Source organism: Heteronotia binoei, chromosome 1 (genome assembly GCF_032191835.1).
Source record: "Heteronotia binoei isolate CCM8104 ecotype False Entrance Well chromosome 1, APGP_CSIRO_Hbin_v1, whole genome shotgun sequence".
NCBI classification, from domain to species: Eukaryota; Metazoa; Chordata; class Lepidosauria; order Squamata; family Gekkonidae; genus Heteronotia; species Heteronotia binoei.
The window spans coordinates 91,088,388-91,115,682 of record NC_083223.1 but is presented as its reverse complement, the minus strand read 5'-3'; the positions used below and the strand labels follow the sequence as shown (position 1 = coordinate 91,115,682).

General features: G+C 44.9%; 1 protein-coding gene across 1 annotated transcript in view; it reads left to right on the top strand.

The window, feature by feature from the left end:
- Window positions 1-26,471, top strand: part of FAXC (failed axon connections homolog, metaxin like GST domain containing) — a 39,760-nt gene extending 13,289 nt beyond the window's left edge. Inside the window, exons 2-6 of the mRNA XM_060258564.1 lie at window positions 1,650-1,785; window positions 2,853-3,049; window positions 13,728-13,945; window positions 18,016-18,132; window positions 25,802-26,471. Of these exons, the coding sequence (XP_060114547.1) occupies window positions 1,650-1,785; window positions 2,853-3,049; window positions 13,728-13,945; window positions 18,016-18,132; window positions 25,802-26,088 (955 nt within the window). The 3' untranslated portion in view covers window positions 26,089-26,471. The remainder of the gene's footprint in view (window positions 1-1,649; window positions 1,786-2,852; window positions 3,050-13,727; window positions 13,946-18,015; window positions 18,133-25,801) is intronic.
- Window positions 26,472-27,295: the final 824 nt, after the last annotated feature.

Sequence of the window (27,295 nt, the reverse complement as noted above, 5' to 3'; positions counted from 1 at the left end):
GTGTGAAAAACCTCAGCTTGAGACCCTGGAGAGCCGCTGCCAGTCTGAGTAGACAATACTGACTTCGATGGACCAAGGGTCTGATTCAATGTAAGGCAGCTTCATATGTTCATAGCATTACCAAAATGTATACAATTCTCACATTACATTTTAGTATTGCGTTTATTTTGAGGCCCCTCATAATTCCAGGCCCTTACCTGTCTTGTGTATAAATCCAGCTATCCTGGTTTTCAGGTCCAACTCAGGAGATATCTGAAGACTTTGGGGGTGGAGCTGGAAGACTCTCCCTTTTCCTAAAACAAATAAACAGAAATACAGCAGTACAGTTCCCTTGAATTCAGTCCATTTCCTCTCTTTTTTTGACCTTTTTTTTGTTCCCTAAGCAGCTGCACTTCTACTAAATGAAAGTGAACACACACTCACAAAGCAGCCAAAATAAACAGTTTGCATGCCCACACTTTTGTGATCTTCCTGAGGCAATGGTATAGATAGCTTTAATCAGTGGAGCTGCTGAATGTAACTATCTGCTATATTTCAACCAACCTAAGGAGAGAGAGGTCTGGGGAGTGGAGTTTTCCTTTATCCCACTATCAGGTTCTAGTTAACTCTTTACTATCCCTTTTATTATACAAACAGCTTCTGAAAGGAATGAAAAACTAACAGAGGAACTGTGCTCTCTCGCTTCCTATTTCACACAGGTGGCTCTGCCTGCTTGCCCCACCACCATGAGCTTTAGTCTTGCTGAGATTTAATGGCACACACCCCCCTTTCAAAACACAAGCAGTTTGCTAGCTTTCAAACTTGCCTGAGATCTAAAGGCACATAGTGGCTGTTGGGGCAGGGCTTCCTGGCCACCAGCCAGCCAGCTGGTTGGTGGTGAGGAGGAGCTTGCAAAATCAGGGGCTTCCCTGCCCAGACCTGGGGACTGACAAGCCTAGCTATGCCTCATACACTGTCGTATCTTTTGAGAAGCTGCACATTATCTTCTCCTCTTGAACTTACATGCAAAGTAATGATCTCAGGGAAATGTAATATTCTGAAGAGATTTAGAGTCCTGCAGTGTAAATTGTAGTCATGTGACACTAACTAAAAAGGAATAACAGTTTTTCTCTTGAGCAATTTTGGGCCACTTTGACAATCCTTCATGTTATGTCTAGTGTTCCCTCTAAGCTGAGTTAGTGTGAGCTAGCGCGAAGATTTTTAGCCTCCAGCTCACACATTTTTGTCTTAACTCAGGAAAGATGACCCCAGAACACAATAATTTATGCAGTAGATCACAACTTTAATACCAGTAGCTCATAAAGCAGAATTTTTGTTCACAAGACTCTGCAGCTTAGAGGGAACATCGGTTATGTTGTAGCATAATATATAAAGTAGTCTAACTCTATTGTCTCATGTATATCTGTGAATTTAATTGTGGAAGGCTTTTAGATATTTTTAATATCCCAAATAGCTTGGCTTCCTGTCTGTATTTTGTTCTTGCAGTCCAAAGGGCTTTTAGTGATTTCAGACTTAATGAATAAAAAATGGCAGAAGCCTCTTCAAACAGATGAATATTCTGCCTCAGCAATTACTTCCTACTCTGTGCCTTTAACGTATTGATGCTAAATAACATATATTGTGAAACTCATTTGTTTGTTTATTTATAGGAAAGAACAAGAGGTTGATTCGAAAGATGCTATCATACTGCATCAATTTTCAAGGCCAAACAACGGTGTTCCCAGCTTATCTCCTTTCTGCTTAAAAATTGAGACTTATTTAAGGATGGCTGATTTACCTTACCAGGTAAAAAGGTGCATGTTATATCCTGTTGTACTTTGGATGCCTAGAGGCAGGCTTCCAATTTACTTACTTCCATTTACCTCAATTCCTGCCCCTGAGGAACAATAGAAAAAAGGGCCTCCAAATAGCGATGTTCTACACATTTCCCCTAGTCTCTGTGATAAAGATGATAGAGACTGGAGATAGCAGCCTAGAGCATTACCTAGAAGTGATATCACATCCTCCCCAAGTTCTAACATCCCTCGTACGGCCCTCCAGATCCCGCAGCATTTGCCAAGGCCAGGTGGACCTGGCTACTCTAGGTTTGGGGCTGTGGCTTTTCCCAGCTGTTCTAACTTTTCATCTGCTTCTCTCCATGACTATTCATGTAGCATTATCTGGGCTTTGTCTGCTATGTCAGATAATGAAGGAATTGATGAAAGGATCAAGTGAATAATTGAGCAGGAGAAATTATGCCTGCCTTCTTCTGGTTCAGCAGCAGTTTCAGATCTGTGGGTTAATTGGGCCACTCTGTCAAAAAATTCCAGGATGTGCACCAGCATATGTGGATGTCTGTCTGTGTGCATGTGTGTGTGTGGGGCAAGGCTTTTTTGGTAGGAAAAAACAACAACAGGGACTCATTTGCATATTAGACTGCACCTCTGATGTCACCATTGCTTTCACACAGGACTTTTTTGGTAGAAAAAGGCATCAGAAACTCATTTGCATATTAGGCCACATCCCTTGATACCAAGTCATCTGGAACTGCATTCTTGCTAAAAAAAAAGTCCTGGTGTGTAGGAACATTTATTATATACTCCATGTTGCTAATTACTCATATGATCTTTGCAGATTGTAAAGTATTTGGCAAGCCTTGTGTCTTTCACTCCAAACAGTCCTTTGAGGTGGGATGTTATATTCCAACATGATAAGAATGATCAGACTGAGAGAGCAAGGTCCTGGCCCAAGGCCAGTCAGTCAATTTGCCAAACAGGAATATGAACCCAAGTTATATGGTGGGCTTGGTTTGTGTGTGATTTCCTTTTCCCTATATCCTTCTTTCTTTCTTTCCTTCCTTTTTTTCTTTTTAGAACTATTTTGATGGAAAACTTTCTCCTCAAGGGAAAATGCCATGGATTGAATACAATCGTAAAAAAGTATCTGGCACCGAGTTTATTATTGATTTTTTGGAAGATAAGCTTGGAGTTAATTTAAACAAACACCTTGGCCCACATGAAAGAGCAGTTTCTAGAGCAGTAACAAAGATGGTAGAGGAACACTTCTACTGGTAAGTTGCCATGGAGACTGAGTGTTTTTTCTGTCTGTCTGTCTGTCTGTCTGTCTCTCTCTGGGAAATTTGTTGTTTCCAGACTTGTGTACAGTACAGTTAGAGGTAGTTTGATTAGTATTATCTTGGTACAAAATGATGTTAATACAGAATCCAGTTTTGATTATTATATTGGGTTGTCAGCCTTGGAGACTTGTGGGGGGAACATACCCAAATGACTTACTCATAGCTAGGGCTTCCAATCCCCAGGTGGGAGTAGAGGATCCCCCGGTTTGGAGGCCCTCCCCCCACTTCAGGGTCATCAGAAAGCTGGGGGGGGGAGGAGAGAGGGAAATGTCTGCTGGGCACTCCATTATTCTCTATGGAGACTATTTCTCATAGGTTATAATGGAGAATTGATCTGCAGGTATCTGGGGCTCTGGGGGGCTGCTTTTTGAGGTAGAGGCACCAAATTTATGGCTATGCATCCAATGCTTCACCTTAAAACACCTGTCATGTTTCAAAAGGATTAAACCAGGGGGTCCAATTCTATGAGCCCCCAAATAAAGTACCTCTATCTTTCATTATTTCTAATGGAAGGAAGGCATTTAAAAGGTGTGCAGTCCTTTTAAATGTGATGGCCAGGATTCCCTTTGGAGTTCAATTATACTTGTCACAACCCTGCTCCTGGCTTCACCCCCAAAGTCCCCAGACATTTCTTGAATTGGACTTGGCAACCCTATTCATAGCTTTTGTGGGCTAGAGCCCCTTGCATGCAGGGGAACCCTTGCTTTTGAGGGGTGCTTCCCTGCCACCAGCCAGCTGGCCAGCAGTGGGAAATCCTGGACTGAAAGGCAACATGATGACATTACCCAGAAGTGATGCCATCATGTTGCTGCTGTTGCATGGTGACATTTGAGTTTTTGGACAAAACTCTAGGGTAAAATTGGCTACAAACCATAAAGTTTTGCCCCAAAACCAGAGCATCACCCCCTGATGTAATTGATGTTGGAAGATCCTGGAGAGGACCAAGGATCCGCCCCGCTGGCTTTCATATAGGACCTGGTAACCCTATGCATGCATGAGGTGAAGCTTCAGTCAGTATACATACACAAAGGAGAAAAAAATTGTGAAAACTGTGTTTAAAGCATGACATATAAAAGGTATAATGCCAAAGAGCCCACCCTCCAAAGTGGTCATTTCCCCCAAATGAACTGATCTCTGTAATCTGGAGATCACTTGTAATTTCAGGGATTGGTAGGATTGGAAAATATGTGGAGATTTTGGGGATGGATTCTGAGGAGGGTGGAATTTGGGGAAGGAAGGGAGAGTACAATGTCATAGAGTCTACCTTTCAAAGGAGTCATTTTCTCTAGGGGAGCTGATCTCTGTTGCCTGGAGATCAGTTGTAATCCCAGGAGATCTTCAGCCACCACCTGGAGGTTGACAACTGTACCGACATGGCTCAGGATCTATAAGCTAGTAAACTAGAGAGTCAGGTTATTTTGGTTGCATTAACGTTTTGTGTTCTTATCTGTTTTTCATTGTCCTCTTGTTATGAAAGTCTTTCATTATCTTTATTTCTCCCCTGTATCCACCTTCCCTTGTTATTCTGTATTCACAAAATAAAATTAGAATTTGTTATTTAAGAGAGCCAGTGTCATGCCAAGATCATTTGGGTGCAAAAAGAACTGGATTTTATGTAGGCCATCTCTTAAGTGAGCCAGGCTGCATGTTTAACTGAATGACATGTATGTGTGTGATGGAGAGAGGCAGAAGTAGGCCTGTCAGACTCTCCCTCACATCTCAAAGTGAAAAGTGGTGGAGACTACTTGGTGACTATGTGTGAGTGATTGTTTCAAGGGTAAACAATAGCCAAATGGACTGTAGGAAGGCTGTGTAAGTATGGCCCTCCATCTTGGTTTCCCCCTGCCCTCCCAGAGGATTGTCATTTTTCCTGTCTGCTCACCTCAGATAACCATGGAATGCTGATATTTATAAGTGGCAGTTTCTGAATAATCTTCAAAAGCACTCCTGTGCAGGCCTGTAGCCACTGTGTGTGTCGGGGGGAGAGCCTGTAGAGCACTGCCCCCTGACTTCTGGGCTGGACCCCCCAACTCCCAGGGGCCCCTCAGGGGTGCAGCCTGCTTCTCTCTCTCTCCCCCTCCCCCCCCTCTCTCTCCATGGCTGAGCTGATGTAGTGGAAGGAAACCCCCCTGTTTGCATGCAATGTGCAGTTCCTTCTCGACTCCAAAGGTTTAGGGTTGGCTGCCTTGATTTGGACACTTTCAGAGCTTCCAGTTTTTGCCCCTACCCCAGAAAGCTTCTGAGAAGTGGCAAGCCCTGCAGTGGATGGGAACTGGTGCTCCCTGACTTTTAAAAAAGCCCCCTGACTTTTAAAATCCTGGCTATGCCCCTGCTCCTATGCAGAATGTATTATGCTAATTCCATATGCCAGCCACTAGCACTGCAACCTCTTGTGAGTGGTCTGGTGGAAAAGGCCAGAACCATCTCAACACTGCTCCTTCCAGACCCAGCTCACTTTCCTGGTGCCTCAATGGTATTACATGGTCCATGGTATCAAAACAGCTGACAGATCTAGAAACAACAATGGAGATGCATTCTGTTTGCCCATCTGGAGGGAGAGATTGTCCTCAAGCCATCTCTATCTTCAACCAGTCCTGAAGCCCATATTGAAGATTAATTCTAATGTGTTAGTTTCAGGCAAATGCCACAGTTATTCTGTTCTTGGTCCCAGATTGTGGTTTGAAGGCAGATGATACAGCAACCTTGCTGAAGTTAGCAAATCTTGATATCATCAGTGTCTTGACTAAGAAATCTAAGGCCCCATGCTTATGCCAATTTGAGAATAATGGAAAACAGCAAGATCATTTCAAGAAAGGATTTACTCCTAAAATATATATCACCTGTGCTAGGGTTGCCAGCCTCCAGGTGGGGCCTGGAGATCCCCCGCTTTTACAGCTGATATCCAGCTGACAGAGGTCAGCTCCCTTGGAGAAAATGCAAATAAAACAGGCTCCAGTGTATAGCTGGAAAATGTCAAACAAACTTGCACTGAAGAATAAATATATTAATATATGGATACAGTATGCATACAATATATAATATCAAATACATAGTACTTGCACACTAACAACAATAGCTGCCTCCCTGGATTTCTGTGACTGTCTTTTTAAATGTGTCTTCAGTTAGATCCGCTTAGCTTTCTCTTCCTTATAAATTGCCCCAGTGAAATTATTAAAAGTCTAGAAGATAACATGAGAGAAGATGCACCAGGAAATCCATAGTAAGTTCACCATAAAAAGGAGATAAATGGAATGAGACCACTCTTCAGGGCACAATTTCTACTCTTCATCAGCCTGGACTCTCTATTTACATAACATTCTGCAGAGCCACAGAGAAAAATCTTCACATTTGGATCAACACATATCTGCTTCCAGCAGGCCCATAGTCAGAAAATTCCAGTTGGGGGGCCACAGAAAATTTTTTTGGATGGAGGCCCCCCCCGGCGGTCTCCACTCTCTCCGCTGCCACTTTTCTCCCTGCAGCTCTGGTGGCCCTGCCCCACTCTGCACGGCACCTTCCCCTCCCTCCCACTAACTCACCCACCAACCGGGCAAAAGAGTAAAGAGCGGGCTCCTGGGGCTCTTGAAAGGTGCCTCCCCCGCTGATCACGTGACCTGCAGGAAAAGCCATGCTGAAGCTGGTGGTGTCTACGCCTGCTTTCCGGTGTGATCAGCAAGTTAAGTGCTGGGGCGACCAGCGCTGAACTTGCTGATTGCGTCGGAAAACCGGCATAGGAACTGCTGGCTTTGGCGCTCATGTAATTGGCGGGGGGACACCTTGCAAGAGCCCCAGGAGCCTGCTCTTTACTCTTTCACCCAATTGGTGGGTGGGTGAGTGAGTGGGTGGGAGGGAAGGAGGGAGGGGGAGGTGCTGCGTGGAGGGAAATGGGGCCACCAGAGCTGCAGGGAGAAAAGTGGCAGTGGAGAGAGCAGGGGCCAGGGAAAGGAGGGGCCATAAAAGTCCAAGGGGGGTTTGGGGGGCTGTGTCCCCTCTGTCCCCCTCCCCGTGGCTACACGCCTGGCTTCCAGACTCTTTTGTAGTGAACTTAACCATGGATTTTCTGGTGCATAATTCTTTGGTGCAAGTTTGTTTGCCATTCCCCTGGAGAAAATGGCTGCTTTGAAGGGTGGAGTCTATGGCATTGTACCATGCTGAGGCCCCTCCCCTTCCCAAACCCCACCCTCTCCCAGCTCCACCCCCAAAGTCTTCAGGTATTTTTCAACACAGATCTGGGAACCCTAGTAAATACTGTGGCTTTTTTTTAATGGCTTAAAAATAGCTTGTTCTTACAATGCGGTTTCTAACTGTAAGCTGAATTAAGCAGGACTCTGACAAGGGAACATAGAAATATTCTAAATAAATAAATAAGCTGTTTGCTTCAATACTATGCAAATCAGTTGCTCCAGCCCCAAACAGTGCTCAGATGCAATATTCTTAAAGAGTCAAAGGAGCAGAAGGCAGCAAGGTTCTTCCCTCTCTCATCACTCCCTCCAGCTGCTTCCTCCTTATCTCCCTCCAAAGAACCTTTATTGATGTCTCTTTTCAGTTTAGAGAGTAAGTTATTAAGGGGCCTGACCCACAGAAGTCCTGTACTGTGCTGGCACAACCCTGAGAGCCAGTTTGATGTAGTGGTTAAGAGTGGTGGAGTGTGATCTGGAGAACTGGGTTTGATTCCCCACTCCTTTACATGAAGCCAGCTGAGGTGACCATGGGCCAGTTACAGTTCTCTCAGAGCTCTCTCAGCCTCACCTACCTCACAGGGTAGGGTTGCCAAGTCCAATTTAAGAAATATCTGGGGACTTTGGGGGTGGAGCCAGGAGACTTTGGGGGTGGAGCCAGGAGACATTACGAGTGGAGCCAAGATCAAGGCTGTGACAAGCATAATTGAACTCCAAAGGGAGTTCTGGCCATCACATTTAAAGGGATCTGGGGACTTTGGGGGTGGAGCCAGGAGACTTTGGGGGTGGAGCCTTTTCAATGCCTTCCTTCCATAGGAAATAATAAAGGATAGGGGCACCTTCTTTTGGGGCTCATAGAATTGGACCCCCTGGTCCAATCTTTTTGAAACTTGGGGGGTATTTTGGGAAGAGGCACTAGATGCTATACTGAAAATTTGGTGCCTCTACCTCAGAAAACAGCCCCCCCCCAGAGCCCCAGAAACCCGCAGATCAATTCTCCATTATTTTCTATGGGAATAAATCTCTCTAGGAAATAATAGAGTTCCCAGCAGACATTTCCCTCCCCTCCCCCCGCTTTCTGACAACCCTATAGCGGGGGGAGGGCCTTCAAACCAGGGGGCCCCCTGCCCCCACCTGGGGATTGGCAACCCTATCACAGGGTGTCTGTTACGGGGAGAGGAAAGGAAGGTGATTGTAAGCCACTCTGAAGTTTTTTGGGGTAGTGAAGGGCGGAGTATAAAACTGGCTTTTCTTTTTTCCTTCCCTCCCTCCAGCAGTCGACAAATCCAGTCACAAAATATTCAGGAACTGGAAGGGCTGCTGGTGCTCCGCTGAAGTGGTTTGGGGGGCAGGGGCTCCTGTGTTTGCCATGCTAGGTTTCCAAGGCTTCCTGTGTGAGTGAGCGAGTGGGTGAGTTGGAATGTTTAATGTTGGGAGAAAACATAGACATTGTGGGAATTTCAGAAACTTGGTGGAATGAGGAGAATCAGTGGGACACGGTGATTCCTGGGTATAAGTTATATTGGAAGGACAGGGAGGGAAAGGTTGAAGGTGGGGTGGCTCTGTATGTCAGAGAGGGTATATGGGCCAGTAAGATTGAGGTCAGATAATTAGATTCCCTTCTAGAAATGCTTTGGGATGAAATAGAGGGCCCAAAAGGAAATTTAACTATGGGAGTTTGTTATTGCCCACCAAATCAAAAGATAGAGGATGATTATAATATGATGCAAGGATTAAAGATAGTGGCTAAACGTAAAAACTGTGTCGTAGTAGGTGATTTTAAGTACCTGCAGATTGATTGGGTCAATATGTGTTCTGGTCGAGAGAAAGAGATTGAGTTTCTTGATGCTCTCAATGACTGTGCTATGGAGCAGATGGTCTCAGAACCTACCAGGGGTGGGGTGATCCTGGAATTGGTCCTAAGTAATGCCCAAGACTTGGTGAGAGATGTAAAAGTGATCGCACCACTTGGGAGCGGTGACCATAATGTTATTGATTTCACCGTTTGTATAATAGAGAGTTGCCCCAAAAGACTGGCACAACCACGTTTAACTTTAAAAGGGGTATATTCTCTGAGATGAGGAGGCATGTGAAGAGGAAACTGAAAGGAAAGGTAAATACAGTCAAAACTCTTGGGGAAGCTTGGAGCCTATTTAAAACTACAATCCTAGAAGCTCAGATAAAAAAATATACCACAAGTTAGGAAAGGCACAAACAGGTATAAGAGAAGGCCTGCATGGTTAACAAACAAAGTAATGGAAGCTGTAAAAGGTAAGAAGGACTCCTTTAAGCAGTGGAAAGCTAATCCAAGTGAGATTAATAAAAGGGAACACAGGCTGTGGCAAATCAAATGCAAGACTGTGATCAGGCAGGCTAAAAGGGACTATGAGGAGCATATTGCAAAAAACATAAAGACCAACAATAAAAATTTCTTCAAATATATTAGAAGCAGGAAACCAGCCAGAGAGACAGTGGGGCCCTTGGATGATCAAGGGGTCAAAGGATTACTGAAGGAGGATAGGGAAATGGCTGAGAAGCTGAATGCATTTTTTGCCTCCATCTTCACTGTGGAAGACGAGAAGTGTTTGCCCACTCCAGAACCACTAATTTTGGAAGGGGTGCTGAAAGACCTGAGTCAGATTGAGGTGACAAGAGAGGAGGTACTACAACTGCTAGATGAATTAAAAACTAATAAATCACCAGGTCCGGATGGCATACATCCAAGAGTTCTGAAAGAACTCAAAGTTTAACTCATGGATGTTCTGACAAAAATATGTAATCCTTCATTGAAATCTGCCTCCATTCCTGAGGACTGGAAGGTAGCAAATGTCACCCCCATCTTTAAAAAGGGTTCCAGAGGAGATCCAGGAAATTACAGGCCAGTCAGTCTGTCTTCAATACCGGGAAAGTTGGTAAAAACCATTATCAAGGACAGAATGAGTAGGCACATTGATGAACACGGGTTATTGAGGAAGACTCAGCATAGATTCTGTAAGGGAAGATCTTGCCTCACTAACCTGTTACATTTCTTTGAGGGGGTGAACAAACATGTGGACAAAGGAGACCCAATAGATGTTGTTTACCTTGACTTCCAGAAAGCTTTTGATAAAGTTCCTCATCAAAGGCTCCTTGGAAAGCTTGAGAGTCATGGAATAAAAGGACAGGTCCTCTTGTGGATCAAAAACTGGCTAATTAATAGGAAGCAGAGAGTGAGTATAAATGGGCAGTTTTCGCAGTGGAGGGCGGTAAGCAGTGGGGTGCCGCAGGGCTCAGTACTGGGTCCCATGCGCTTTAACTTGTTAATACATTATTTGGAGTTGGGAGTGAGCAGGGAAGTGGCCAGGTTTGCAGATAACACTAAATTGTTCAGGGTGGTGAGAACCAGAGAGGATTGTGAGGCACTCCAAAGGGATCTGTTGAGGCTGGTTGAGTGGGCGTCAACGTGGCAGATGAGGTTCAATGTGGCCAAGTGCAAAGTAATGCACATTGGGGCCAAGAATCCCAGCTACAAATACAAGTTGATGGGGTGTGAACTGGCAGAGACTGACCAAGAGAGAGATCTTGGGGTCGTGGTAGATAACTCACTGAAAATGTCAAGACAGTGTGCAATTGCAAAAAAAAAAAAAGCCAACGCCATGCTGGAAATTATTAAGAAGGGAATTGAAAACAAATCAGCCAGTATGATAATGCCCCTGTATAAATTGATGGTGTGGTCTCATTTGGAATACTGTGTGCAATTCTGGTCACTGCACCTCAAAAAGGATATTATAGCATTGGAAAAAGTCCAGAAAAGGGCAACTAGAATTATTAAAGGGTTGGAACACATTCCCTATGAAGAAAGGTTAAAATGCTTGGGGCTCTTTAACTTGGAGAAACTGCGGGGTGACATGATAGAGGTTTACAAGATAATGCATGGGATGGAGAAAGCAGAGAAAGAAGTACTTTTCTCCCTTTCTCACAATACAAGAACTCGTGGGCATTCAATGAAATTGCTGAGCAGTTAGGTTAAAACAGATAAAAGTAAGTAAAATTTTATTTATATCCCGCCCTCCCCCGCCAAGCAGGCTCAGGGCCGCTAACAACAGCAAAATAACAATACATTTAACAAAACATTAAATTAACCCCAAACCGATTAATACATTAGTTAAAACAGTTACTAAGTCTAAAAACATTAAGTTAAATCTGAGAGTACTGTTATTAATCGACGCTATGCCTGTCAATTTGTGTAATGATGGCGGAAGTAAAAGGAAGTACTTCTTCACCCAAAGGGTGATTAACGTGGAATTCACTACCACAGGAGGGGGCGGTGGCTACAAGCATAGCCAGCTTCAAGAGAGGATTGGATAAAAATATGGAGCAGAGGTCCATCAGTGGCTATTAGCCACAGTATATGTGTGTATATATTATACACACACACACACACACACACATATATAATTTTTTTGGCCACTGTGTGACACAGAGTGTAGGACAGGTTGGGCCATTGGCCTGATCCAACATGGCTTCTCTTATGTTCTTACGTGTAAGCTGGTGGCAGCATTGGCCTTTTGCAGATGAGGTGCTCTTTGTACTTTGTAGCCATGTATTCTAAAGTGAGTCACTTCCTGCCTGGCACTGAGTGATTTCTGTTTCCTGAGTGCTCAGGGGCTATTGAGCACTTGCCTTCACCATGTGTCTTTGTTTGGCCCCTCACCAGATCAACTGCTGAAAGTGAGAGGTTTGTGCATTCAGTACCATGTAAAGAGGCACTGCACATGTTTGTGAAATGCGACCTGTGCTTTTCCCCGTTTCAGGCCTGGCCTGCACTGGACATCGTGTCATTGGGGTAACTTGAGGTTCTACTTAATGCAAAAGCTTTCTGGAGACAGAGAAAGAAAAGATAGGCTCTGTGGCATAAAGGAAGTGATTTGACCTCACCTAGAAAATGTTCTGGGATTATAAATATTTTATTCCAGGCATTGCTGGAAAACTACTGGGTCTAACATCAGTACAACAGAGTGTTTGTATCATGAATTATGATTCATTCTGCTTCCCTGAATAGCTCAGTGAGAAGTGGAGGGTATGGAGAGAGACCTGTGTTTTTTAGTTTCTTCATATACAGAGTGTGTTGACAAGAGTATTGCTGGTTTCATCCACACACAACCTTCTTGGAGTATTTGAGTGTTGATGTGTCAGGTAACTAACAGCACAGTCCTATAGGGTAACTCCAGGCCAAACCTGCTAAGGAGGGAGAGGTTTAGAATGGAGTCATTCCACATAGTGCTGTAACAATCCCATAGAACTAGTCTTTCATATTCAAGCATGTAATATTGTGTTATTCACCCTCAAATTTCTCTAGTCATTATCCTGAAGGTAACAGTGATGAGCTTGTAAGAGTTGGAAATGATCAAAGAGGCATACATGTCCATGTTCCTGCCTCCCCACAGTCTCCTTCTGATTGCTTGGCAACCCTATCACTACAGTATTTACTTGTTTACTTATACAATGTTTTCCTCCCCAGTGAAGATCCAAAGTGGATAGCATCGTTCTCTTCTTCCCCCATTTTATCCTCACAACAACCCTGTGAAGTAGGTTAGGCCAGGAATGTGTGACTGGGCCAAAGTCACCCAGAAAGCTTCCATGGCAGAGTGGTGATTTGAATATGGGACTCCAAGATCCTAGTCCCACTCTACCACATACCCTCTCCTGGTCAAGCACCAGTCCTCCTATCACCCTTTATGAACCACAGCAATCCATCATCAGAGAAATGCTGCAATAGCAGGTAGCACCACATTATTTGAGAAACTGAACAAGCTGCATCTGGTGGTTATAGACAAAGGCATTTCTTCACACACAAGCCTCTTGGAGAACCACTAGTCAGTCCAATCATCTCAGCCCCTCTAAATGACAGTAAATCATAGCTAAGCTAGAGGAAAAGACATCACTTTTCAATAGTAATTCTAATCAATAGTGTTGTTCCAAGGTATAACAGCTACTGACAAAGGGAGCTTTGACTTTGAAAGTTTATACCCCAAAAAATCTTGCTGCTCTCCAACATGCTACTGAGTTCAAATCTAGCTGTCCAGATGTAAGGGCTTTTGGGTAAAGATGTTTTGATCATGTTTTGAAATGTTGGATCAGCCATTCATGCTGATCCAGTGCCTCTAAGCCACAGTGATTGAAACCAGATGAGAATTCTTAGTCTAAGAGACTGGCTAAAAGTAGCCAGGTCCACACAGGTGGCACGGTCTGAAAAATGTATCTGTCACGACACCAGAGTTAGATAATGCTTCTTTTCTTGAACTGGTTTTCCATTTGGATTTGCTTGTCATTGTAAAAATAGCAGCTGGGCAAGGAGAGGAAATCAGTTGTCTGAACAGACCATTGTTTCTGTCTATGGCGTTTTATTTTGCATTGTTCCGTCTGGCTGTCAACTGTTTCCCCAACACTTCTAGGACCTTAGCATATTGCCAGTGGGTGGACAATCTCCATGAGACCCAGAAGATGCTGTCTCTTACTGGCCCCTTCAGTGACTTATTGAAGTGGATTCTCTGCCATATAACGAAAGGGATTGTAAAGCGGGAAATGTACGGCCATGGTATTGGCCGCTTCTCCGAGGAAGAGATATACAAGCTGATGGAGAAAGACATGCGCTCCCTAGCAGGTCTTCTGGGTAATGTACAGTGCATTTCATTACATTATACATTATGCACAATCACTTTTTGCATGGCTTTGATAGACTGGTATTGTTCTCTGTCAGACTGTTTCAAGATGACCTCTCGCCTTTTAGTCCACTTATATAGCCTACTGCTGGCTTGAATTCATTTATTTAACATAGGCTTGTCTCATTTGCAGTCCACCAAACTAAATGCAATCTGGGGTTGTATGGCGGCCAGTCAGGTGCTTGACAATCTTTGTCTGTCCCATGCTGGGAAGCAAAAACAGGAGGGGCCCTAAGCCCATGGTGGGCTACCATACTATCTGGTAGGTTTATGTCGCTTGGGCACAGAGGCAATTCCTGGTTTCCCTCTCTTACTAGAGACCCAGTGGGGTGTAGTGGTCAGAGTGTCAGGCTAGGATCCAGGAGACTTCAGTTCAAATCCTCACTGTGCCGCAAGGTCTCTTTGGATGAGCTAGGACCAGTCCAATGCTCTCAGCATATCTCGCCGGATTGTTGGGAGGATAACTTGGAGGAGAAGAGAATAATATAAGCTATTTTGGGTCTCCATTGGTGAGAAAGGTGGGGTACAAATGGAGTAAGTAAATAAATACATTCCTTATTCTGCACTACACATTCTGAGTGTTTGTGTTTAATACTGCTTTATCTTCCTGCCTGTTATGTCCCTCTTCCTGGTAGAAGGTATGTTAGTATATTTCACCTATTTGAAAAGGCACAAAGCCTGCCAGCTGTGGTTTTTTTGGGGGGAAATAGCAGCTAGAAGATGAAACGGTGCCCAATGCAGTTCTAAATGTGGACATGGAGGTACAGAAATCTGCACTTTCCCTTCCATATGCCACTTCAGCTTGCTGTAGTGATTAAGTGTTCGGACTCTTATCTGGGAGAACCAGGTTTGATTCCCCACTCCTCCACTTGCGCCTGTTGGCATGGCCTTGGGTCAGCCATAGCTCTGGCAGAGGTTGTCCTTGAAAGGGCAGCCCCACCCACCTCACAGGGTATCTGTTGTGGGGGAGGGAGATAAAGGAGATTGTGAGCCACTCTGAGACTCTTGAGTGGAGGGTGGAATATAAATCCAATGTCGTCTTCTTCTTCAACCCACTTTTGGTACAATATGTCAGAAAAGATCATACCAAAGCAAGTTTGAGGAAACCTGCAGAGCTGGAGAAAACCCAGGAAGCACATAGAAGCATGACAATGTTATGTGAAAACCAAATAATATCTGCAGTGGTTGGCGGGGTGGGGGTGGGGGGAGAGCAGAGCGAGAACTCTGTGTGCAAGCAAAAGATGTCCTCCATACACATGCAGCCCCTCACCCTTCAGTATTTCTGCTTTGTTCTTTATTTATTTTATTCTATTTATATTCTGCCCTTCCTGCAAGTAGGCTCAGGACAGATCACACAGTAGGAGCTAAAATACGTCAAGTATAATAAATATAAGCTGTGCTTATATTTACTTGAGATGTGCTGTAGCATTACAACAGGGCTGGGAAAAAGAAAACAAAGAAAGCCCTCTAAGGGGTTTCAGGTGAGTGGGCACTGAGTGGGTAGGATGGGAAGGCGGCAGGAGCAATATCTTTGGAATGGGGTTTGAGTGTGTGTATTCTGTTCCCATCCATCCCTGCACCATTTTTGCTGTTGTGAGAGGGGTGTGCTTCCATATGTCCCTGATCTGTGTACGTTTTAATTAACGTTGCAGTCATTAGAACAGGGGAGAACTTTTTGATTAAGCTCCAGATTGCAGGTAATTCAGAAATCCAAAAATGTATTCTGATATTGATTCACATCTTGCTGTTTAGTTTTAGAGGGATTAATTTCTCATTGTATTTGCAACACTATCTTGACAATTCACGGCTGTTTGGTTTTGCATAATGGTAATTTCTTGATGAAGGGAATCTGTAGATCTGGTGTCTCTTGAGGGCCACACCCCGAACGCTTGATTCATACTTAAAAAAAAATACATTATGAGTCACTCTATTTCTCTCCAATAATTAAATATAATGGTTCTCAGGAACACCTAAATCTGCAGCATTTATTTAAACAATTCTCATTGACTGTAGACAGAAGCTGCATGTGTGCCCTGATTCACAATTTTATCTATATATTTATGGGGCTATCAGGGAAATAGATACAGTCCCCACTCATATGGTTCCCACTGAGTCAGTGCCTTTATTTTGTTGAACATGTATTTGAAAGTTTTTATTTGGTTTTAATAGGTAATGTTTTAATTATCATTTATGAGTCGCCTTGAGCCAAGAGGAAAGGCAGGGTATAATAAATTCTTTAATAAATAAGCACATGGCCATCATTCACTCCTATAAAGAAAAGTGTTCTTCTTGACCCTTTGGGGGGGGTCAGAGCATGCCTGCCATTGTGACCCTGGGTGACTTGTGTGAAGATGTAACATTTCTGAAAATGCTGAAGCCATGAGAGAGGGGCTTTTTCTAGGGTTGGGTTTTGTTTTTTTTGTTTTTTATGGGGAAAAGGAAAATTTGGGGAAAACCAAAATATACATACTTTTAAAAATAAAACCTAACTCTATTTTACTGCTTTAATGACATAAAATCCATTGTTTATAAAACTTAGTTTGCATATACAACCGTACTATTTGATATAATTATGGAATTTAAAAGTATAAATGCAAGCAAAATTGTGAACATACCCAATTTGAAAGAAAAAGAGAATTCCGTATTACTGCAATGTATGCAACTTCAGCAAATACATTTTAGTTTTTGTCAACTCAATTTTGTATAAAATCTTCATACGACACATTTTGAGTAATTCCTTGTCTTGAAAAACATTTCATTCCACCCTTGGGTAGGCCTGTGCTTTGGAAAACAGGTTTACCCACCCCTTTCCTCTATATTGGTTGAGCTGGCCTCTTGAGAACAGATCTGTCCACCTTTTCCCACTATATTGGTAGATCTAGCCTTGGACTTTTGCCCTGTGCTGAGCCTTCAAAAACAGACCAGCACTGGGGGGGGGGGGGGGGGGGGGGCAGGGGGGAGAAGACTCTTCCAATCTGCTTTTTTTAAAAAAAGGTGAAATATGAAAACCATTATTATAGGTCAAGAATAACAGAGAAGGAACAATCACTGTAAGAACCCTGCCTCACCTAACAAACGGGAAGTTGCTTAAATGTTATCAACCTGCCTAAACTATGTATTTATTCAAATATTTATATCCCACTTTTCCCTGTGACTCAGGGCCCCTTACAAATTATACTGAAAAGCATTATAGGGGTGTGCAAAAAAATTACCCCCAAGCTCCATTGTAGCCTACAGGGACTGTTATAGTCAGTGGGCCCCATAGGTTATAATGGAGAATCAATCTGGGAGTATCTAGGGCTCTGGGAAAACTGTTTTTTGAGGTAGAGGCACCAGATTTGTAGCATTACTGCTGGTGCCTCTCCTCAAAAACCTCCCCAAGTTTCAAAAAGATTAGACCAGGAGGTCCAGTTCTGTGGGTTCCAGAAGGAGGTTCCCCCATTCTCCATGGTTTCCAACAGAGTTTATGAACTGAAGCAGAAGTCCCTGAGCTGCCAGCTAAAATTTTGTGTGTGCACACCCCCTAGTGCAACTTAAGGGAACTATACCCTCAGCCTTTCTCTTTAAATGGAAAGACATTTGGGCCTATTCAGGATTACCTCAGATGAGGCAAAGTATGCCGAAAATGCACCCCCCGCCCCCGCTCGACCTCCCACCTGCCCTCCCCAACAGTGCGGGAAAGCTGAGCAGTGCCAGATCACTCAGCCTTTCCCTTCCCCAGCACCCTCGGAGGATGCTGGGAATGGGAAACGCCGCTCTTTCGGCTCTGAGGGATCGGGGGAGCTCCTCCGATCCCTCAGAGCTGAGAAAAATGAGTGGGAGTTCACTGGCTCCCATGTGCCAGCCCTGCCTGGAGGCAGTTGTTGTCCACCAGAGGTAAAAGGGATACCCACTGAAGTTAACTCTGAAAGTGTTGAGCAATATGAATAAATACAGTAAAACAGTCAACATGTATAAGGAGTGACTGGAGGGGGGAGTACTTGCAAGCCCCTAAATACCTGTGGCATCATTTAATTTCTAGGTGACAAAAAGTACATCATGGGACCCAAGCTTTCTACCTTAGATGCTACAGTCTTTGGTCATCTGGCACAGGCAATGTGGACTTTACCAGGAACCAGGCCTGAGAGACTCATTAAAGGTAGGAACTCCTTGTTTCCCGCGTTCACGAATGGTACTTATGGTTCTACTTAGGGCTGCCAGGCCTTCCACTGTGGTGGTGGTGGGGGTCTCCTTCTGGCAGCCTCTGTTGCTATCACCTCTCTGTGTGGAAGTGTGTGTGAGAGAAAGCTAGTAGTATTGCTGATGTCACTACATTTTCTCCAGAAGTGATTATGGTAAGTTTCCAATGACTCCTAGAGCTACCCTATGTTTTCCTCAGAAGTGATGTAGCAATGTCAGCAATATCAGTGATGTCACACCCCTTCAACTATTTGCCCCCAACTCTCTTCACTGTCCTTTTCACGTTCCAGTCACATCCGGTGTGCACTGGATCCACAGGACTCTGCACAGCACTCATCTGATGGACAACTAAGCCACTGGTTTGGGATGGTGCAGGTATAACCTAACACTTAACCCATCTATATGTTTTTCAGTATAAAGTTGTATTGTGAACAAGAGTGAAGCTGCAGTTGAGCTCTGTGCAGTTTAAGGGTTGAATCTGCCAGCTTCCTTCTGCTAAACGAGGAGACTTCTCCCATTAGATGAAGGTTTTCCTCAGCGGACTCTCCACTTTAGTAAAATAGACTTATTGGATCCATCCAAGCCATTTTATGATCAGACAGACCCTGGTAAGAGAGAGGGACTTCTGTGTAGTGTTCGGAAGTATTTTTGCCATATCTTGCCTAAATCTGCCAACTATGTAAGACAGAAATGATCCATCATCAAAATGTTTTCCTGTACAGGTCTTGGAAGGGAGTGATGAATTTCTTATAAACAATGCTGCCACCTGGTGGTACAAATTGAAACAATTCTGTTGCATTTTGCTGTTGTGAAAATACAGGGAATATATATTTTAAGTTTTTGTCTTATGTTGTTCCTTTTCTGCTCTTGCAGACAGTATTTTATTAATGTGTTTATCATTTTCACAACATAATTCAAGGGGTGTCAGACCAAGACATCCTCTGCAAGGTTTTTTGTGTTTGATGTCTTCCACCATGACCCTGGCTCCTCTCTCCTTCCAAGCTGTGCAGCTTTTTTTTTTTTTTTTTAAATATCATGATAAGTATGCACATACATAATTGTGACACCTACTCATACTAGTACGATAAAAAATTGGTACCTTTTGATATATCCACAGACTTGTGAAGTGCAAGTATCAACACTATTCTATCAAAATAAATTAATCTATCAAAATAAATAATCTGTCAGTGAACTGGTAGTATGTGTAAAATCAGGCTTTTTAATAAGAGGAAAGGCTTTAGTGATGGACAGGTGGAATAATGGGCAAGGGTGATGAATGGTAGGAAGATGCTTATTCAAGCAGTTCAGTACAGTTTCCTTTAATATTGGCCACTGGTAAGTATACAAAGGAAGTGTAGGATAGGTAGTGCCAATCTCATAAGATACCGTTTTTCATCCTAATAACTCTCAAATGGAGGGAGGGGCTGTGACTCCATGGTAAAGGACCTGCTTTGTGTGCAGAATGTCCCAGGTTCAGCCTTTGGCACCTCCAGTTAAAAGGGCAGGCAGTAGGTGAAGTGAAAGACTTCTCTACCTGAGACCCTGCAAGTCCCTGCCAGTCAGATTAGACATTGATAAAACTGTGGCCTGATTTAGTAGTCCAGTACAGATGATACACCTGTGTGTTGACTCACTGTGTGGAGAAAGATGTCAGGACCTTGAGTCAAGGAATAACACAGTCCAGCAGTTTATTCCATAAGCATCATGAGGCAGTACACCATCTTTGCTAAGACTCACGTCTTAGCCCAGGGACTCTCCTTTTAACCCCTTGCCCCAACTGTTACATTTTCAAGTGCAAGCAAAAGCGGGAACCAGGTTTTGGCGGGACCCACCCCATCTTCCTTTGGAGTCCAGCCCTAGTTTCGCAGTCCAGGTGTCTAATCTATACTTCCCCAGTGTCTGACCTTGAAGTCGGTGGAAACAGCTTGACTAATAAGTGCCCAAGATAAGCATGCAGAGAGGATGAGCAAAGCAAGAATGCACCCAGGCAAATTGGCTAAAGCACAAAACATGGCAAGAGGAATGCAGAGGAGATAACTCTTGACATTCTGCCCCCCTAGGTTCCCCTTCCCCCCGGCTTCCCCGGGTATTTCTGGTGGAAATCTTTGATAAGTTTCCGACACTGTGTATCAGCTGCGTGGACCCATTCTGATTGGCTGAGGGGAAACTGAGTCCATTTGATGAGATAGTACAGTTCTCCTCGTTTGATCTTTTAGTCAAGGATTTCCTGCACCTCATGGTGAATCTGACCACAAACCAGAATTGGAGCTGGAGGCTGTTGCTGGGGGTGCCAAGCCGAGGGTTCAGGATCACGCTTGAAATAGCTAGCATGAAAACAAGGATGAACAAGTTTTTGGTTTTTTGGCAACTCAAGTTCAACAGTCATATTATTTATAATCCGTTTGATGGGCCCCAGATATTTCATGCCCAATTTTTTACAATTCTGGACATTAGGAAGATACTTGTTGAAATGTACAGTGTCCCCCACTTTGAGGTCCCATAGCTTGGAAGTCCCATATCATATTGTTTCTTGTACATTTCTTGAGCTCCAAGCAGCTTCTTCTGTATGGTCCCCCAGCCCTGTGAAATTTGGGTCCGCCATTCTGTAAAAGCCACTGGGGCAGTGGGGGGCGACGGGAGCTCTGGAAAAGGTTTTCCCTCATAGCCGTTTACCACCAAAAAGGGGCTAGCATTAGTTGCACTATGAATGCTGTTATTGTATGCATACTCTGCAAAGGGCAGGAGGGGCACCCAATTGTCCTGTTGGAATGAGGTGTAACACCTTAGGAATTGCTTGAGCACTGCGTTTGTGTGTTCTGTCTGTCTGTCTGGGGGTGGTAGGCTGAACTAAGACCTTGTTCTATCCCTGCCAAGGTGAACAGGTGCGCCTAGAAGTTGGCAACTATCAGAAATTATCTTACTTGGAAAAGCATGTAGCCAAAAGACATGCTGTATAAACAATTGAGCCAACTTCTTTGCATGGAATGAAGTGGGCTTGCTTTGAAAACGTGTCCATAACCACCCACACCACCGTCTTCCCGCGGGAAAGGGGAAGGTCCGTTATAAAATCCATGGAAATGCATTCACAGGGTCGAGAGGCCGGGGCTAGAGACTGTAGCTGTCCGGGGGGCAACCCCCCTCTTTTCTTTGCCATGATGCAGGTCGGGCAGCTGGTGACGTATTGTGTTATGTCTTTTCAGAGCCCTGGCCACCAAAACTGTCTTTGTGTTAGGTGGATGGTTTTTACAAACCCAAAATGCCCTCCCAGTTTGGAATCATGTGCTCTTTCCATTACTCCTGCTCATAGAGGTCCCGGGATGAATAGTTTCTTGTCTTTGTACCATAGCCCCTCCGGGGAGGGGTTGAGTTGTAGTCTACTGTCAGGCAGTTTGGCCGCCAAGGCTTCCTTAAGAGATGCCAGAAAGGAATCAGTTTTCTCCATCCCTTTGTGTTCTTGTCAAAGCGCTGAGTTGTGCAGGGGTGAACAGTGAGTCTATCACCGCCTCTCGTTTGCTTTCATGTTGAGGTAGGTGGGACAAGGCGTCGGCCAGAAAGTTCAACCTCCCCAGGATGCGCCCCAATGTGAATTTGAATTTGAAAAAAAAAACCCCGCCCACCTCACTTACTTGGTAGTAAGCTTTTGGGTGGCGATTAATGATCTGTCCACAGCTCAAATGGTTCTCTGGCCCCTTCAAGATAGTGCCACCATTTTTCTAAGGCCAATTTAATGGCGGAGGCTTCTTTGTCCCACACTGACCAATTCCGCTCCATGGGGGTGAATTTTTGCGACAAGTAAGTGCACGGATGGAGTTTTTTGTCTCCCCCCTCCTGAAGCAATACGGCTGCTCGGGCCACATCACTTGCATCAAATTCACAACAAACTTTTTATTCTCATCAGGGTGGATGAGACAGGGTTCTGAGATAAATTTGTTTTTTAGTTCCTCAAATGCCCACTGGCACTCTGGGGACCAGTTCAGATTGGTGTTTGCTTTCAAAGCATGGGTGCCTTTGCACTTAGATTTTAACAAGTCAGTTAGGGGCAGGGTGACCTCCGCAAAATTGTTTATAAATCCTCTATAAAAATTTGCGAACCCAAGGAAACTCTGGAGTTGTTTGCATGTCCTGGGGGCTTCCCACTCAACCACCACTTGCATCTTAGTGGGGTCCATCCCCAATCCTCCCGCTGAGACCCGGTACCTCAAAAAGTCAAGCTCCGTCTTGTGAAATTCACATTTCAAAATTTGGCAAACAGTTTATTATCATAGAGGGTCTGCAAGACTTGGCACACTAACTGGTCGTGGGAAGGAGGTCTTGTGAGTAAATTAAAATGCCATCCAGGTAACAGACCACACCCTTATAGAGGAATTTGTGTAGCACTTTATTGATCAAATTCATGAAAACCCCCAGAGCCCCTTTCAATCCAAAGGGCATCACCACATACTTGAATTGATCTAGGGGGGTGTTGGAGGCAGTTTTCCATTCGTCCCCCTCCCGGATGCGGACCCGGAAGTACACATCTCTAAGATCTAACTTTGTAAAAATCTTCCCCTGCGAGACTTTGCTTAGCAGGTCTCTTATAAGAGGGAGGGGGTACACATTACTCATGGAGATGGCGTTCAAACCTCTAAAATCAGTGCACAGCCTCAAACTGCCATCCTTTTTCTTGCGAAAAGGACCAGGGTTGTGTGTGGAGATTTGGCTGGCCAGATAAATCCCCATTGTAGATTCACACCCAGGAAGTTCTTTAACTCCTCCCTCTCTGCCCTACTCATCGAATGCAGCTTGGATTTAGGCAGGGGTTCCCCCTCCACCAATTCTATGGCACAGTCTGTGGGTCTGTGAGGGGGGAGTTCATCTGCTTCCTGTGTGTCGAACACCCCTTGCAAATCTCAGTACTCGGGGGGGGGGGATGGAGGAGACTTTCAGCACCGTCAAGCACAGTTTTTCAACCGGGGGGGGGGGAGGGTGGCTGGGGGCCCCAATCTGCATTCCACTGGTGTTTATCGCACCCCTTGTCCTGGAAATAGATAGCATTTCCACTCCATTGTACAAAGGGGTCGTGATCCGCTAGCCACTCCAGACTGAGGATGGCCTGGAACTTGGCGGAGGGCGCTATCACAAAAGTCCATGGCTCACAATGTTCCTCCACTCCCAGAGCACATATCTTTGTTCCCTCAGTACATGGCTCTCCCCTCATTGCCTGCCCATCTATCTGCTCAGAGAATAAGGGGTTGGGGAGGGGTTTCTTCTTAAGCCCCAATGCCTCCACTAAACTTGGGGACAGTAGGTCCTTGGAACACCTCAAGTCCAAGAGGGCCCAGATGCATGAGAACATCTTAGTCACTGGGTTCAGTAGGGTGATGGGCATAAAATACAAAGTTCCTGAGATTCTCACCCATAGTGGTGCAGCTGTCACATTGACCTGCTGCTGCGCGCTCTTCACAGCAGGTCGTTGTCATTTCCTGACAGCTGCTCCTTTTGTCTTCTTCCCCCGAAGCCTCAGGAGTTGGGGTCCGGCAATGCAGTACAGCAGCCTTCCCTTTGCTGGATGGGGTCCTGACGGGGCCTGATTTCTTCTTGGTCTCCCCCTTTGCTGGAGTGGCCAGTGGTTTCTTTCAGTTCGCTGGGGCATTTGCTGGCTATGTGGTTTTCTCCACCACACTTGAAACACAGCCTGGCCATCACCTGGTGCTCCCCCCCCCAGGGTGAATGAGGGTTTCTGGGCCTTCTCCTTTGAGTCTCGGGGCCCTCTTCCCCTCTGCTGCTTGCGGTGGAGGGCTATGATCTTGTGGCGGTCTTCAACTTTGCAGGCTAGCTGGATCCAGTCTACTAGCAACTGGGGGTCCCCTGTTTTGAGGGATTCCTCAAAGACGCTGGAATTGAGACCTCACTTGAATTGCTCAATTCTGGCCCTATTGTCCCAGAGGTGGACTTTTGCATTTAAGAGGTGGAACTCACGAGTATATTCTCTCACAACTTCGAGGCCTGCCGTAGATCTTGCAGGGCCGATATCACATTAGTTTCTTGCAGGGGGTCCTCAAAGTGCCATCGTAGAGCTTGGAGCAGCTCTCTAGCAGAATTCAGTGTGGGGGAGCGGGCTTCAAATAGAGTCACAAACGAGTCTGCTGCCGCTCCCTCTAAGCAGCCTCCGATGTAGATCACTTTCAGCTCTTCCGTCAGAAAGTTGAGTGCGCACACACTGAGGGGCCCCCTGACCAGCACCATGAAATATCCCAGCTTTGCTGGATCCCCATCGAATTTCGCTTCGTGAACCCACTTGGACCAGTTCCTCCGGCACCTCTGGTGCAGTGGAAGGGGAGGTGGATCACTGCCCGCTGGAACCCCTCCCCCCAGCACTTCTCTGCCCGGAGTCGCCGAGGGTTCTCGTGCAGGAGGTGCCCCAGCGACCTGAGCAGCTACGTCTACTGGTTTATTTGGTTCTTCCTTAGCTTTGTCCTTCTCATCTCCCAGCATCTTTGGGGATGGATAGGCAGCTAAGGTAGTAGGTGAGTCTTAGCAATATGTCAGGACCTTGAGTCAAGCAATAACACAGTCCAATAGTTCAGCAGTTTATTCCATAAGCATCATAAGGCAGTACGCCATCTTTGCTAAGACTGACATCTTAGCCCAGGGACTCTCCTTTTAACCCCTCACCCCAACTGTTACATTTTTAAGTGCAAGCGTGGCAAAGCAAAAGCGGAAACCAGGTTTTGGCGGGACTCCTTCCCAGCTTCCCCTAGTTTCACAGTCCAGGTGTCTAACCTATACTTCCCCAGCATCTGACGAAGTCGGTGGAAACAGCTTGACTAATAAGTTCCCAAGATAAGCATGCAGAGAGGATGAGCAAAGCAAGAATGCACCCAGGCAAATTGACTATAGCACAAAATGTGGCAAGAGGAATACAGAGGAGATGACTCTTGACAAAAGAGAGCAGGCAAGGGTGTGCAAGGATGTGCTGGCACTACCCCTTTCGACATCACAATTGCCTGGTCATCTTTGGAGTGTAATGGCTTCACATGCCACCCCCCCCCCCCCGCCAATGATCAGCAGCATCCTCAAAGCAGCATCCACTGATCACAGGGAGGAGGGATATACATGCAGCCACTTACTTCATGCAGCTGCAGTCTGCAGACAGGATGAGTCAACATACGGGTGAGTCACTGTACTAGGTTAGTATAAGGCAAGATCATGTGTTCATGGTGAAATATGGGCTGTACAAATACTTCGTATTCCTCATAAGTAGGCAAACATCTGCAGGTTGGAAATATCCACATCATGGTGTAATCCCAAACAGAATTACTCTAGAAAATGCCAGTCATTTTCACTTTAATGTTGGAATAGTTTCAAGAAAGTGTTCTTTCTCTCTCAGAAGCAAACTGTTATGCTGGATCAGACCAACAGTCCATCTGACTCAGCCTTCTATCAAGGAAGTTTAAACAGGTGTTCCAGGAAAGTTCCTGAGTAGGGCTGGGTGATGACAAGCATCCCATGTTGATTTTCCTCTGGCATCCGGTTGGCAGAAATCTAAGAGCCTGCATTTGGTCTGTGAAAAGTCTTCATGCTCTTCTTTTCCAGTTGGTGTGGTTGGATAGCTGTGTGATACCATTTTCCCCTTGTGTGTTTCACAGGAGAATTGATTAACCTTGCTATGTACTGCGAGAGGATAAGGAGGAAATTCTGGCCGGAGTGGCATCATGATGATGACAACACTCTTTATGAGTCGGAAGAAAGTAGCGAGGCAAGCAAGACTCACCCCTTGAAGGACTTCAGTTTTTATTCAAGGACCGAAACATTTGAAGATGAAGGAACCGAAAATAGTTTTTCCCGAACACCTGACACCGATTACACTGGACATTCCCTCTTTGATTCAGATGTGGAGATGGATGACTGCACAGATCATGAACAATGCAAGTGATGAGTGTAAGAAACACTGCTCCATCTTGTTTTGGAAATACAACCGCCTCCTGGGGACCATGCCAATTGTCCCATGTTCCAAAGAGGCTCATATTAGCAGGGAAGAGACCATTGCGCTCAGTGCAGTTTCCGTATGATACCTGGACCCTTTCAGCATCATTTCATTTTGTTGAAGTATTCCAATGGATCCTAGGTAAACAATTCTTAATTCTGCTCAGCAAGGTGGTGAAAAGTTGACAAGGAAGGTAATGGGTGGGGGTAGGGATGGGGTTCCTGTTGAGAGAAGACATTCTGGAATAACAGGTACAAGCGGAGCAAAGTGCTAAAGAGAGCTTGCTTGGGCTGATGCGCTCTTCTTCCCATCAACAGACTGAAGACAATAAAGGGAAGGGAGTTGCTTGGGTTTCTGTCTTGTTTGTGTGTCACGGGTTTGGCTGAAATGGATTAAAGTAGGGCTAAACACAGATTATGAAAATTTCCTCATGGCTTCCTTGCATTTTGGTGTGCTGGCATTTTACACGTGTCCGTTTGTGGGGAAAGTGTAGAAAGCTTGCTGGGGTAAAAGTGTAGATGACTGGGGAAGGCAATGGCAAACCACCCCATAAAAAGTCTGCCATGAAAACGTCATGATGCGACGTCACCCCAGAGTCGGAAACGACTGGTGCTTGCACAGGGGACTGACTACCTTTACCTTTATTTGTGGAACAGCTTCTAGAAATATCAGCTGCGCAGACAGTCAATGAAGAAAGAAAGCAAAAGAATTTTATTCAAAATCTAGGAGTAGTGTCTTCCTATGATAAATTTACTTGATAGTTTTTAGTTTATTATGGCGCTGTTTAAAAAAAGAGATGCTATCCAGGTTTCATTTTTGGTCTCTTCCTTTCGCTACATAAAAGTCTTTCCCAATATTCCATTGTAGTGTAACTGAGAAACAGAACCCAGGATTAGGTTATGCAGATGAAGAGGCAGGGATAGATTCAGACTTGATTCTCCATGGTCTGGTTGCTGGGAGACCCAGGTGCAGCAAGCAAGCTTAGGCCTAAACTACTCACTACATTTTGCATGTTCTCGCCACAGGGACTTGCAGCCATATGGCAACCAGTGAAGCCAACTTAGAAATGCCACAGGGGTCCGATTAGGATTGGGACCATGACATAGTGAGAGGAAAGGCTCCTGCTTCCCCTTCATGCCATTTTCCTGATTTGAAA